The sequence below is a fragment of the Mobula birostris genome, chromosome 22, assembly GCF_030028105.1.
Source record: "Mobula birostris isolate sMobBir1 chromosome 22, sMobBir1.hap1, whole genome shotgun sequence".
In the NCBI taxonomy this organism is placed as follows: domain Eukaryota; kingdom Metazoa; phylum Chordata; class Chondrichthyes; order Myliobatiformes; family Myliobatidae; genus Mobula; species Mobula birostris.
Genome location: NC_092391.1, coordinates 27,189,652 through 27,202,585, shown reverse-complemented (window position 1 = coordinate 27,202,585; position 12,934 = coordinate 27,189,652). Strand labels below are relative to the sequence as shown.

The following is a 12,934-nucleotide window of genomic DNA, read 5'->3' as shown; positions in this document are numbered from 1 at the left end:
AAATTATAAGTGCACAGAATGTCTGGGCAGTGAGAAGCTCTCCTCCACAGAATAGGGACCAACACAAGAGTTGAGGAGAATAGAGACCAACACAAGAGTTGAGGTTAGAGGCAATCTATAGATTTTCTTTTTCACGTGGGAGAGCTGCAATCTGAAATGTACTCTCTGCAAAGGTGTCGGAGATCAACTACACTTAGCACTTCAATCACCACCTTACGGAGTTTACGGACCAAGTGCTGGTCTGTATAGATGGCCAGCAGCAACACCGTAGATTGAAGAGCCTGTTTCTGTGCTGTGCAGCTAGAACATTTCAAAAATAGCGCAGTAAAATCTTTTATTTCACAGTAAATGGTCAGAAATGGACAAAATGTATAAAATATCCATTGTATTTAAATTTAAATAGACACATACCAAGTAAACAATGCCAATACAAACTAAAATGTGCAACAATTCCTAATCCATTTCCAATTACTGCAGAGCCAGAATGTGACCAAGTCCAATACATTATTACTCAGCTGGCCAATATTCCCTTCTCCATTACCCAAGGTTGAAATGGATTGAGATAAGTATCACCTTTGGAAGGCATGCATTCCCTAGCTGAAAGGAATATATGCAGTGTTGAGGAGTTGAAATAGGGATACTGGCTCATTTTATCCCCTCCTCAGGGGACCATGAATTGGCCAAGACTAGAGATGTAACTTCAAATCATTCTGAAATGGCCTGGTCTAAAGTCATGACCATCTTTGATAATCAGAAATGTGATGCTCAGAATTAGTACACTAAAAACTGAGGTGTGAATCTGGCAGTGGTTAATCAGGCAACAATAAATATCACATTTGACCCTCCCAGCCAGAAAGGATAATTAGCAACAATCGAGGTCAGTGCCCACAGCTCTGCTAAAGGACACCAGAGCAAATGTTGCAGTCAGTATGGAGGACTCGTCTCAAAGATTACAGTGTACACTCGGTGGCCACTTTATTAGCTACAGGACTGGAACCCGTGTGGTCTTCAAGGTTTGACGTGTTGTGCGTTCAGAAAAGCCCTTCTGCACACCACTGTTGCAACACATGGTCATTTGAGTTATTGACACCTTCCTGTCAGCTTGACCATTCATTTCTCCCCTCTCATTAACAAGGCATTTTTGAACCAGAACTCTCACTAACTGGATGTTTTCCACACCATTCCCTGTAATCTCTAGAGACTGCTGTGCATGAAAACCCGTCAGAAACTGCTGATCTTACTCAAACCACCCTGTCTGGCACCAACAGTCATTCCATGGTCAAAGTCACTTGGATCAAGTTTCTTCCCCGTTCTGATGTTTGATCTGAATGACAACTAAACTGCTTGACCATGTCTGCATGCATTGAATTGTTGCCACCTGACTGGCTGACTGGATATTGTATTAACGAGGTGTACAGGTGTTCCTAATAAAGTGGCCACTGAGTGAAACAAAAAGTGACGAGTCTCGATAAAATGAAGGCTCAGGTTGAAGGAACATGTGCGATATTGAGCTCCATAATACAAAACAGCCAAGGAAGGGAGCTCAGGAGAGCACAGCACAAAGCTGCTTGTTAAGATGTTCCCTTTGTTTTTGAGAAATATGTTTGTTTTTTTTAAACTAGTGAAAGAAGACACAATAGATGACTCTCAGTTGTCCTGAGATTATTGACCAAGAGATCTAGAGACTAGAAGAAAGAAATTCACAAAACAGACAGTAATATCTACTCTAGAGGGCTTATGGCTGACGCAAAACAAAATTCCTACAGTTTCAGGTAGACACCAAGGTACAACAGTATCATTTAAGAAGCACTTGGACAGGTAGATGAAAGGGTGAAGATTGGGTCAATTGCAGGAAATTGGGAGCAGCCTGGTGAGCATTGCGGTTGGGCCAAAAAACCTGTATCCATGCAGTATTGCTCTTTGTTTCAAAGGGATATGCAGCAGCATTAGCACCTAGTGGCAAGTCTGGATGAACTATTGACATCCGGTGCAGAACAGATGTGTGCAACAAAGTCACTCAATGTTGAACAACTTTTGTTACCAGTTGTGTCATGGAGGAGCTGAAGAATTCCCTTAAAAGCTTTACCTGTCCGTACTGAGTCAGGCTCTGTCTTGTCCCAGGTAAAAGTTTAACAGACATTCTTTAGCACACATAATCCAGAATTACAGAATGAATGAATCAAAACAAAGCTTGTTTCAAAACTACTTTACCTTTCTCTCCTAAAAATGTTTACTCCCAAGCCCAGCTCCCTTCACTCAGTTGGCCACTATCTCAAAAGGGACGGCATTTCAGCTGTTGTACTGTGGGCAGAGTCACAGCCAAACCAAATCCTCTCTGGATAAGAATTTGTTTGCTTTTCCCAGCAGGAACCCCGTCAGCTTTCTAAAGATCACATGTGTGTTTCTCCTTTTCTGTACAACAGCATCCAACAATACTCCAGATGGAGACGGCAGCATACATAGGATTTTGTGACCACGCACTGAATAGCCTAACTGTGAATTACATGTGATCCTTACACAGTCACAGTAGGACCTCCCCATAAACTTCCGCAAGTCATGTGACCAGGAAATTAACATTTTCCTCTAAGAAGCACTAATTTCAGGAATTAAGTACTGTAGATGCTGCAATCCTGAAACAAACAGAAAATGACAGCAATATCTAGTAGGCTAGGCAACACCTATGGGACAGCCCAATCACCTTTTATGAGAACTGTAGTGAGTCAATCACAAACAAGAGAAAATCTGCCGAGTATCAGTTGCTAAGGCAACTCCTGAAAGATAGACAAGACAAGGGTAGGGAAGATTTAGTGATGGAACATATGATGACAAGAGCAGGATGGGAACCAGCAAAAGGAGATGAAACCTTCGACTCTGTACAAACAGCACCAGTACAGACAGTCATCAATATCTTCAAAAAGTGAGAGTGAGGGAGATGGATGCAAGGATTATTGTGCAACTACTCCCATCATTGTGGGGTTCACCCAAGTTATAGAAGACGCAAATTCTGTATGAGGGGAGTTGGAACACGAGGCAATTATGCCAACAGTGTGAGTGAACTCTACTTTAGAAAACATTGTTGATGTGATTTACAGTACATAACATTTCCAATGAAGGAAAATCCAAAACAAAAGCCTGAATTTAAACAGCAAAAGGCGGTTTTGTATTAAACTGTAGTTTATAAACTAACAGTACTATAGAGAAATGATCTGAACCCCACTAATGCTGTGATCTAGCAATCACAATGGGTGGAGCACTGCCCCCGGCAGCAACTGCTGGGCTGCATTCAAACCAGCTATCTCAAGGCAGTCAACATAATTTGAATTATAATCACAAGTACAAACAAGCTGTCAAACTCCTGTGATTTAGTCAGTAACAGGTTTCAACAAAGCTTGAAATCAACATCCCCATAAATGAATCCAAGGTATAAAAATTACATTATTAAAAAGAGCGAAGAAACTCTATTCTTTTGAAGAATCAATTGCACATCAAACCAAGAGCCCATGGGAGCTGGCTCTCTCTGCAGTGTATAAATTGGATGTACTGTGTATAAATATAAAGTTCTGCTGGTCTGTTGATCTGTAGTCGAATGAGGTAAACCGAGTCGGTATCTTTTACTGCATCGCCATCTCATTGGTGACAGTCCCCGTCAAGTTTTCCTCATCAGCCATTTTCCTGTCCTTGAGCCTGGCGTACGAAATAGCATCGCCCCTTCATGGTTTGGGCGGGGTGGAGAGAGCATATGGGGGAGAGGAAGGCACCATTAGAAAACACAGGTCTAATAACAGACAACTCTAACATGAAATGTAGCCATGCATTCTTCTTTCCTCTACGTTAAACATTTATCCAATTTTTGACAGTTGATTGAATCTGTACCCAACCACATTATGAAAAATCCTAACCAACTGTTACAGCGAAACATTTTTTCCTCTCATCTCACTTCTGGTTCTTGTACCAATCATTAAAGGGGTCTTCTGGCTGTGGTATAATTGCCACCAGGAAAAGTCTGCCCTTGTTTACTCAAAGTCCCGCTAGCTTATATCCCATTCAACCCCATTCTCTGGCCTTCTCCCCATAACCTTTGATGCCGTGTCCAATCAAGAACCTATCAATCTCTGCCTTTAATACACCCAATGGCCTGGCCTCCACAGCTGCCTGTGGTAACAAATTCCACAAACTCACCACCCTTTGCCTAAAGAAATCTGTTCGCACCTGCTTTAAATGGACACCCTTCTACCCTGAGGCTGTGTCCTCTTGTCCAAGGCTCCCCCAACCATGGGAAACATCCTTTCCACATCTACTCTGTCTAGGCCTTTCAACATTCAAAGGATTTCAAAGAGATTCCCCCCGCCCATCCTTCTAAATTCCAGCAAGTACAGACCCAGAGCTATCAAACGTTTTTCAAATGATAACCCTTTCATTCCCAGAATCATCCTTGTGAACCTCCTCTGGACCCTCTCCAATGCCAGCACATTCTTTCTTAGATGAGGGGCCCAAACCTATTCACAATACTCAAGGTGAGGCCTCACCAGTGCTTTATGAAGCCGTAGCATCACATCCTGAATCTTGTATTCTAGTTCTCTTGAAATGATCGCAAATACTGCATCTGCCTTCCTCACCACCGACTCTACCTGCAAGTAAACCTTTAGGGTGTTCTGCACAAGGATTTCCAACTCCTTTTGCATCTCAGATTTTTGGATTTTCTCCCCATTTATAAAATAGTCTCCTCATTTATTTCTACTACCAAAGTGCATGACCATGCATTTTCCAACATTGTATTTAATTTGCCACTCTTGCCCATTCTCCCAATCTACCCAAGTTCTTCTGCAGCCTACCTGTTTCCTCAACACCACCGGCCCCTCCGACAATCTTCCACAAACTTGGCAACAAAGCCACCTATTCCATCATCTCAATCATTGATATAGAGCATAAAAAGAAGTGGCCCCTGCGGAACACCACTAGTCACTGGCAGCCAACCAGAAAAGGATCCTTTTATTCCCACTCACTGCCTCCTATCAATCAGCCAATGCTCTAAGCATGCTAGTAAATTTCCTGTAATACCATGGGCTCTTGTTAAGCAGCCTCACATGTGGCACCTTGTCAAAGGCCTTCCAAAAGTCCAAATAAACTCAGCAATAATGTTAATCAACTGCACCCATTGTGCTACACTCCAATCTTTAAAAGAAAAAATAGCAGGCATGAGACTGTACCAAGTCATTTTAGAATTACAGTCACCTCAATCCTGTTTCAATCATTTCCAATCTGTCCTTAAATAAGGATCAAACACAAATCAAACTCACTTCTTTCCAAGTGATGCGAGTCCATAAAGCACACCTGAAGCAAAAGCAATTCCATTCCCAAACAATGTAGTGAATGAAAAGCTCAGGAAAACTGGGAAAATCGCCATCCTGGGGGAAGAGAAAAATAAAGATACACTTAATATTCTGGAAGCCAGTAATAGGATTGGGAAAAATCAAGGGAAATCTTTAACACATCCAAAGATACGTTTTGAAAATCAAAAACACACTAAGTGCTAGAATATTGAAAATAGAAAGTGGTGGGAACATTTAGAGGGTCAGGCAGCATCTGTGGAAAGAGAAACTTTGATGGTTCATGTATGAAACACTTATCTAAATTACGAAAGGGAAATCAAGTTAGCTTCTCATTTCAAATAAGTTGTGGTGATCAGTGGGGGGATAAGGAGTGGATTCTTTAGACATGGGTCTAAGTAGAAAAGCAACTGAATTCCCTTGATCTGGGTAAGCCTGGCAACTACAGGGAAGCCCTGTGGTGGGGAAGCTTTTAGACACAGTGATCTGGAACAGGAACCCGGGGGAAAAGAGTTTAGGGAAGCCAGCACAGATTGTTAAAGGCAAATTGAATTTAACCAGTTTCAAAAGATAATGACAGAATTGATGAGGGGGGTATACAGGCAATGCGGTGTGCATGGATTTCCAGAATGTTCTGAAATGTATCATACAAAACAAATTTACCCACAAGGGCGAAGCACATGGAACAAAGCTGGATAAATAATTGATAAGAGAGGTGGATCATGATGGTTATTTACTTTCCACACTCAAAAAAGGCTAATAAAGTTCCTCAAGGACTTGGTACAGCACACAGGCTTTGAGTATGCACTATTCCCTGAGATCGTTACTTTTTGATCTTTTGACAAAAGGGGTCTTTACCTTTTTCATCTATATGACCCAGAAATGGAGGCAGATGTCACAATTTCTAAATTTGCAGACAGCACAAAATTTATAGTAAGATCAAGAAAGCCGATCACCTCAGTCCCTTCAGCAGATTCCTGAGCCACTTGTGAACAAGACTGCATATTGTCAGGTTATGTAAATGCGATTGGCAAAAAGTTGAAATGTAACCCTGCCCATGGCAATCTCCATGGCCCCTGCCAGCTATCTTCCTGAAACCACCATGCATCATTACATCACCCAGAGAGTAATAATCTGTGCTCACTGATCATACAATAAAGAACTCGAGCAGCACTGAGCAATACTAACCTCCTCAAGGATCACTGTCACTGCACTTACCCACAATAGAAGATAGCTTTCTGCCAGTAGCGGAGCTTATCAGCTCTTGCAGACACTGCATTTGCAAACTCGATAAACTGACAGCAGAAGGGAGCTTCACATAGGAAAAGGATAAATGCATTCAGCCTGCAGGTCAAAAAATAAAACGGAAACTTTACTGCACAAAATAGATACAACACAACACTGCAAATTACCATTAAAATGTGCTTTAGATCATATCTCAAGAATAAATAGTTGGGTTGGGGTGTCCTCCAATTTTGGCAATCTATTTGCAACGTTTCGTCACCATACGAGGAGGCATCATCAGTGCACGGTTTACTTGTGGTGTGTCCTCCAAATGCTCGGCCTTTATAACCTTATCAATCAGTTGATTGGTCGTCATTACGGAAACTCAGTCGTGACACAGGGAGCGTGGAGAACTCTGCGTAATCTGGAACTTTGCCAGCATTGGTTTATAAATGGGATCAAGGTCTACATGCCTGTTTATAGAATTGTTTGTGGAAAAGCAGGCGTCTAGGAATCCTCACGTCACAATTGAGTGTCCGTGATGACAGCTGATCAACTGGTAAGTATATAAAGGCCAAGTATTTGGAGGGCACTCCACATATAAACAGCGCACTGATGTCTTCTCGTACGTTGACAAAATGTTTGCAAATGGATTGCCAAGGTCGGAGAACAACTCAACCCAACCATCAAACTCCTGAGCTACACATTTTCCAAAATATATGATGTATTTAGAAAGGAATAATTGAGGAAAATGCCCCAGGTGGCAGGGCAGAGAAGCTAGCTATGTAATGGAGAAAGGAACAAGTGAATATAATAAACGAGCTTAAGGATGGGCCATACTCGTGCGGAATGTCACATGTATGTTGGATGAATGGTCTGTTTCAATGTAATGCAGAAAATAAGTGCAAGTCTATAATCAAAGTGTGTGAAACACTTGACCTAATTCAGCACACAGAATGCAATATTCATTCAAATATACCTAGGGCAGTCAGAATACTGAAAGGCCTGGGTGGCCTTTATTCACCTTTCCTGTTCTTGCAGCTAGGATAGGCAGGTCTCTAATGCAGTTACGTGATCTTTACACATCTTGTGCATTGGGTGATGACAGATTTCAATACAGGTACGTATCAAACATTTCTGCAACACATCACCTTTACCCTGATGGGGAAATCAATCTAAGATACTCGAGGCAACACACTTCGGCAAGACATTACATTAAAAATTTCCTCTGTGCAAAAGAGACACAGGGCTCAAACAAAACTCAGGCAAACTATTAAAAGGACACATCTACAATGTACAAAACAAACACTTCTGGGCTCTTTGTATGTATTATTTTTAAATGTTTTCTGACTGTAAATTCAGATGGCAGACGTGGCCGGGGGATAAGGCTCAGGATTGAAAGATGGTGTAGAAGAAAGTGAAACCAATGGTTTAGTCAAGTGAGTATAATGTAGAGAGAGAGGGACCACAAGAGCCCAGTTTCTGAAGCAGGGACTGGAGAACTTCGACTTTGCCCTTTGGCACACTGACTGATTTTTCATTAACGAGAGTAGAGACCAAGTTGACCAATCTGATCCATGGTTTCCCACGGGGGGGGGGGGAGAGGAGGGGTTAAAACAAGCTCAAAAATGACCCCCATTCCCAACACAAAGTCTTCGAAGTATGTCAATCACACCTGCTGTTTGCAGGTACTTACACCATCCAGACCCCAGCTGCAATGTTGAGGGGATTGATTGTTACACAGTTCCACACTCCAGCAATTGCACACGCTGCAAAAGAAAACCAGGAGAGGAGGGGCTCAGTTGTGACTGGAATTACAAAACAGATCCAACAGCCAAATACAACTGGTGCACACTGAACCTTATCGGATTACGTCATCTCCAAATGCGAATATTCTTTACATTTTCCTCTCGGTTGTGCCCAGTTTAAGACGCACCACAGAAAGCTTTGCTCCGACTCCGTGCATGACCCCCGACCCCCTGACTCAGCGACAGAGGGTTGCGGGCTCAAATGCCACAGATGCCCCATAACACGGGTACATCATTAGAGGTGAGCTCATACAGAAGGGACCTTAAATTACAGCCCTGTCTGCTTCACTGGCAGATGCAAAAACTTCCACCACATTATCACGAAGAGGAGCATTTCTTCTGCACAGCTTTCGACCACCTTCACATGCGGTTTGCCATTTGTGAGCGATTGGTATTTGCAAATTAGCCGCAACCTTTCCTCTGAGCAGTGCAAACACATCACAATTTCACCACTGGTTGAAATGTGAGCCTCTGAGGTAACAAACAGTATTCAACAGATGCACTCTGCCTTTCTTACACAACCTTAAAACCAGAAAGTACTCACTTCGCCTTCAACCTGCTTTTATCATCTCTGGCAGCTCCAGCATCGCCCCCCCCCCAGCGATGGCCTGGATCACAAGTCTCACAGTTGGAAAGAAACAGATCAGATCCCATCTGGATGTGTTGATGCTGCCATCTGATCCCAAGATTAAAATGAGAAGCGACCATATTTGTAGCAATACCATAATGAAGATGTCACACGGTGATTGGGAAATAGACAAGTGCGCTGCACTCTGCTGCCACATACAAAACATGCTGAATTATCTTTGGTCAATCTTCTTCCACAAAAAGGATCTGGGAGAGAGGGAGGGGCAGAGCTCTGTGATAACTGAAGCCACATACGCAGAGACACTGCAGAGAGCAAGCATGTCCAACGGCTGGTCTTTGATGGGCAAAGAAAACACAGGCAAAGCGAAGCTGTTACCGGCAGTTCTGTAGGGGTTATGGATAGTCCAGTGTGGTAATTCTTGTCTACTACCCAGTGCATTTATAGGCAATGTCCATAACAAATATGAAGTATAACCAATCACTGCAGAGTGAGGAGAACCTGAGAATTCATCCAGTACCATCTTTACTAAATCAATACCAGTACCTGCTTGGAGTGGTGAAATTTGTAACTCTACACTTGGAGTCATTTCAGTGGATTTAACTGTTAGACATTAAAAATCCATTGGTTCTGTTGGAGTTTTCCCAGTTGCTCAGGACACCACAACCCTCTCACTAACCAACCCACCCGAACTTCCACTGCATGTTGTTTAACTGCTGCATTGGCCATATTACACCATGGCCACACTGAAGGAAAGTGCCTCCTTGAATTTTGCCATTTAGGATGGTGCTGTTAAATATTTTGTTAATCTTTCTCTGCCAAACGATCATTGCAAGCAATAGCCTGCAACTTCCCCGTGGACTTGGAGGCAATTCAATGTGACAGAACCAAGGCGAGGCAGCAGGCCCATCACCAAGAGCCAGAGAGACCCGACAATCGAACAATTTAAGTGCTGGGCCGAATCTGAAAAGGTCGGGTACAGGTCAAACCGAGAAGACAGGGTCCAAGCCCCAGAGCGCATCAAAGCGACTGAGCCCAATGTTTGGACGATGATTTAGGCACCGAGGTCAGGGTGCTGGGGACTGAGGAGAGAGATGGGCTGACAGCTCCGTGTCGTTTAATCTGCTCTGCGCTGAACCATGCGTCTTGGACTCTCTTTCTGGACTTCAGCGCAGAACGCTATTTGTTTGTGCCTTTTTTCCCCTCTTTCCATTGGGGTTCGACAGTCTTCTTTAAAAATAGGTTCTTCTGGGTTTCTTTGATCCATGGCCGCCTGATAGGAGACAAATCTCACAGAGGTATAACATGATTTCAGGACCTGCAAGACTGGCTTCTTTTAAGGGGAAATTAAGTAAGTTCATGAGGAAGGAATGTGCCAGCACGGCAATGTAGGGAGAATACGAGTCTCAAACACATACAAGCTCACACAGCATGCACTGCATATTCTACTTAATTCACCAAATAACAAGAAAAATGTTCAATACTTTTAATCTGGGTTACAGAACTCAAAAAGGCTTAAGAAAGAAAGGAGAAATCTTTCCTATCTAGATGGCAAAATCCATCTAACTTTTCTCTGTACACTTTTGGATCCAATTACCCTATTGAATTATAGAAAAACTTCTTGTTAAATATGCACGACCTGCTTGTCCTGAAGCTTATGTATCATCGACCATGGTATCAGGCCTTAATACACCAGTGCAATAGTGATCGTCGCTCCAGCTGCCTCTCCCCAAATCCAACACATTCTTGTCATGTTACAGCCTGCCCACCACCATGGACTCTTCTTCCCTTGTAACGCACACAAAAAGCTGGAGGAACTCAGCAGGCCAAGCAGCATCTACGGAGAGGAGTCGTCGTTTCAGGCTGAGACCCCTCATCAGTCGAGCATTTTGTGTGTCTTAATCTGGATTTCAGCAGCTGATGTTCTTCCCTTTCTAGGATTTCAGTCGTGTTAATCGAGGTATTTTTGTATCCAACAGCTAGAGCTGAAACCAATGACTTTACTGGAGCACTAACCTGCTAATTTAAGTGTTATACTTCCAAAGACAGGAGCACTAAGTAACTATTCCACATTGGTGGGCTTCAGAGACAGACAGGACCTGTCAAATCTTTCCCACATAATTGGAGATTCCTTTGTGCAAGAGCCCAGCACCGTGACTGGGCTAACAAATTCCATAATTATTCCTCTGTTACCTAACGTTTGCACAAAAAGAGCCAGGATTAGTGTGACAGCAGCAGCTCCAAACAGAATTACAGGTGTCACTTCAGCAGCTCGGTTCTGTGGTTAAAATCAATTACTGATTCTCAGAGGTACAAAGGACCAGTCTTACATGCTGACACCAGCAGACACTCTTCTTCTCCACCCACCCACCCCGCAGGCTGCCATTTCACCCTTTAATGACAGGCCTTCTAAGTGTAAACCATTTATTCACACCACCGTCACAGCCAGCTAAAATAACTTCTTTAAAAGGAGCCCAGCTAATAGTAATCATATTCCCGTGCAAGAAGCACTAACATTGCATCCATTCCCCCTCTTGACCCTCGGTATACTGCCCCATAGGTTCAGCTCACCATCACCCACGTGAAATGGTGCAGGAACCCTTTGAAATTATTCTGTTAGATATTGCCCAATCTGCATCGCAACCCTCTTACCTGCACCAGTACCATGACACTTTCCCCTGATCAAATCACTGTTGGTTTTGCAAAACTCCAATTGCCCTCGGTGTCTTCATAAGCAAATTCCTTTACCTTTCAAAAATTAGAACAACCTCCCGCCAGAGTCATCCAGGTCTCAGCCAGAAACGTGGACTGTCTTCTTTTCCGTAGATGCTGCCTGACCTGCTGAGTTCCTCCAGCATTTTGCCTGTGTTGCTTTGGATTTCCAGCATCTGCAGACTTTCTCTTCCTTACTTCAGCAATCACGTTTGCCAGCAAAAAGTAGCTGCAGCTCCCAACATAGCAAGTCCCAAGTTGCAACCTTTTCACAAGAATGAGGAATGCTACTGCTTAGCTGGTGACTCTGAATAGATTCCGAAGATCTACAAATATAATTATCTCAGTTGCGTAGTATTGTCGTTAACTAAAAAAATAGGTCATTAACTCCACCAAGGTTTATAAAAAGTGTCTACTGCCCAAGTGCAATGAGACCCAATGTAAATAAGCAATTCAGAATTAAACTAAAGTCTTCTTGCTTTGTTTATACAATCCAGGTCCAACGACTTTTCCACACCACAATCGTTGAGCGTTTTGTTCATCATCTCCATCGCCAAGCACAGCGATTCTGGTCACCCCCTAACAAAAGGTACCCCTAGACTACCCCACTGGGAGGCGGGACACGAACGAAGCCAGGAACACCTCGCTCGCTCTTTCTCTGACTCCTGACCAGAGGGAGCCCGGTTCTGCAGAGACACTCGGTCTCTGGTACCGCTACCGAATTACTCGTCGCTTAAGTCGGCCTGCAGCACCTACACCGGAGCCCATGCGGGCCAGTCCCGCCGCTGCCCGACAAGCAGGCCCGGTACTCACACACCCCACCGATCACGGCCGCCATCCGGCACAGCCAGCGATACCACCACGTCATCTCGTCCTGTCTGGAACCGGCTCCGGCTCCGCTCCCGGTCCCGTCCTCGCTCCCAGGCTCCGAGTTGGGGTCCTCCGAGTTCGGCATGATCCGCACGGGCAATGCGGCTCGGCCGGGCGCCGTCCGCCGCTCGCTGCCTTCTCCCGGCGACGGAGAGGGGAGCGGTAACGTCACCCGATGTAATACGTCAACGCACTGCTGTCATATCGGATCACGTCACAGCAGGCGCGAAGTCGACCGGCAGGGGAGGGGGGAGGCCTTTGGTGACGTCAGAGTTCGGTGGGCGGAGTCAATGGGCAATCGAAAGTCAGGCAACTTAGTACGGGGACAGTGGGTCGAGCAGCGTGGGGTTGGCAAAGGAACTGTCGGCGCTTCAGTAAGGATGGTCCGGCAAAACTCCGATAATCCG

At 44.1% G+C, this 12,934-nt stretch overlaps 1 protein-coding gene across 1 annotated transcript; it reads right to left on the bottom strand.

Moving 5' to 3' along the window:
- Positions 1–317: 317 nt before the first annotated feature.
- On the bottom strand, positions 318–12,719 carry cacfd1 (calcium channel flower domain containing 1). The gene is made up of 5 exons (XM_072240449.1): positions 12,471–12,719; positions 8,248–8,320; positions 6,546–6,671; positions 5,298–5,405; positions 318–3,708 (listed from the first exon to the last, which is right to left on the bottom strand). The coding sequence occupies exons 1-5, from the start codon at positions 12,610–12,612 to the stop codon at positions 3,612–3,614; spliced, it is 546 nt and encodes a 181-aa protein (XP_072096550.1). The 5' UTR covers positions 12,613–12,719; the 3' UTR covers positions 318–3,611.
- Positions 12,720–12,934: the final 215 nt, after the last annotated feature.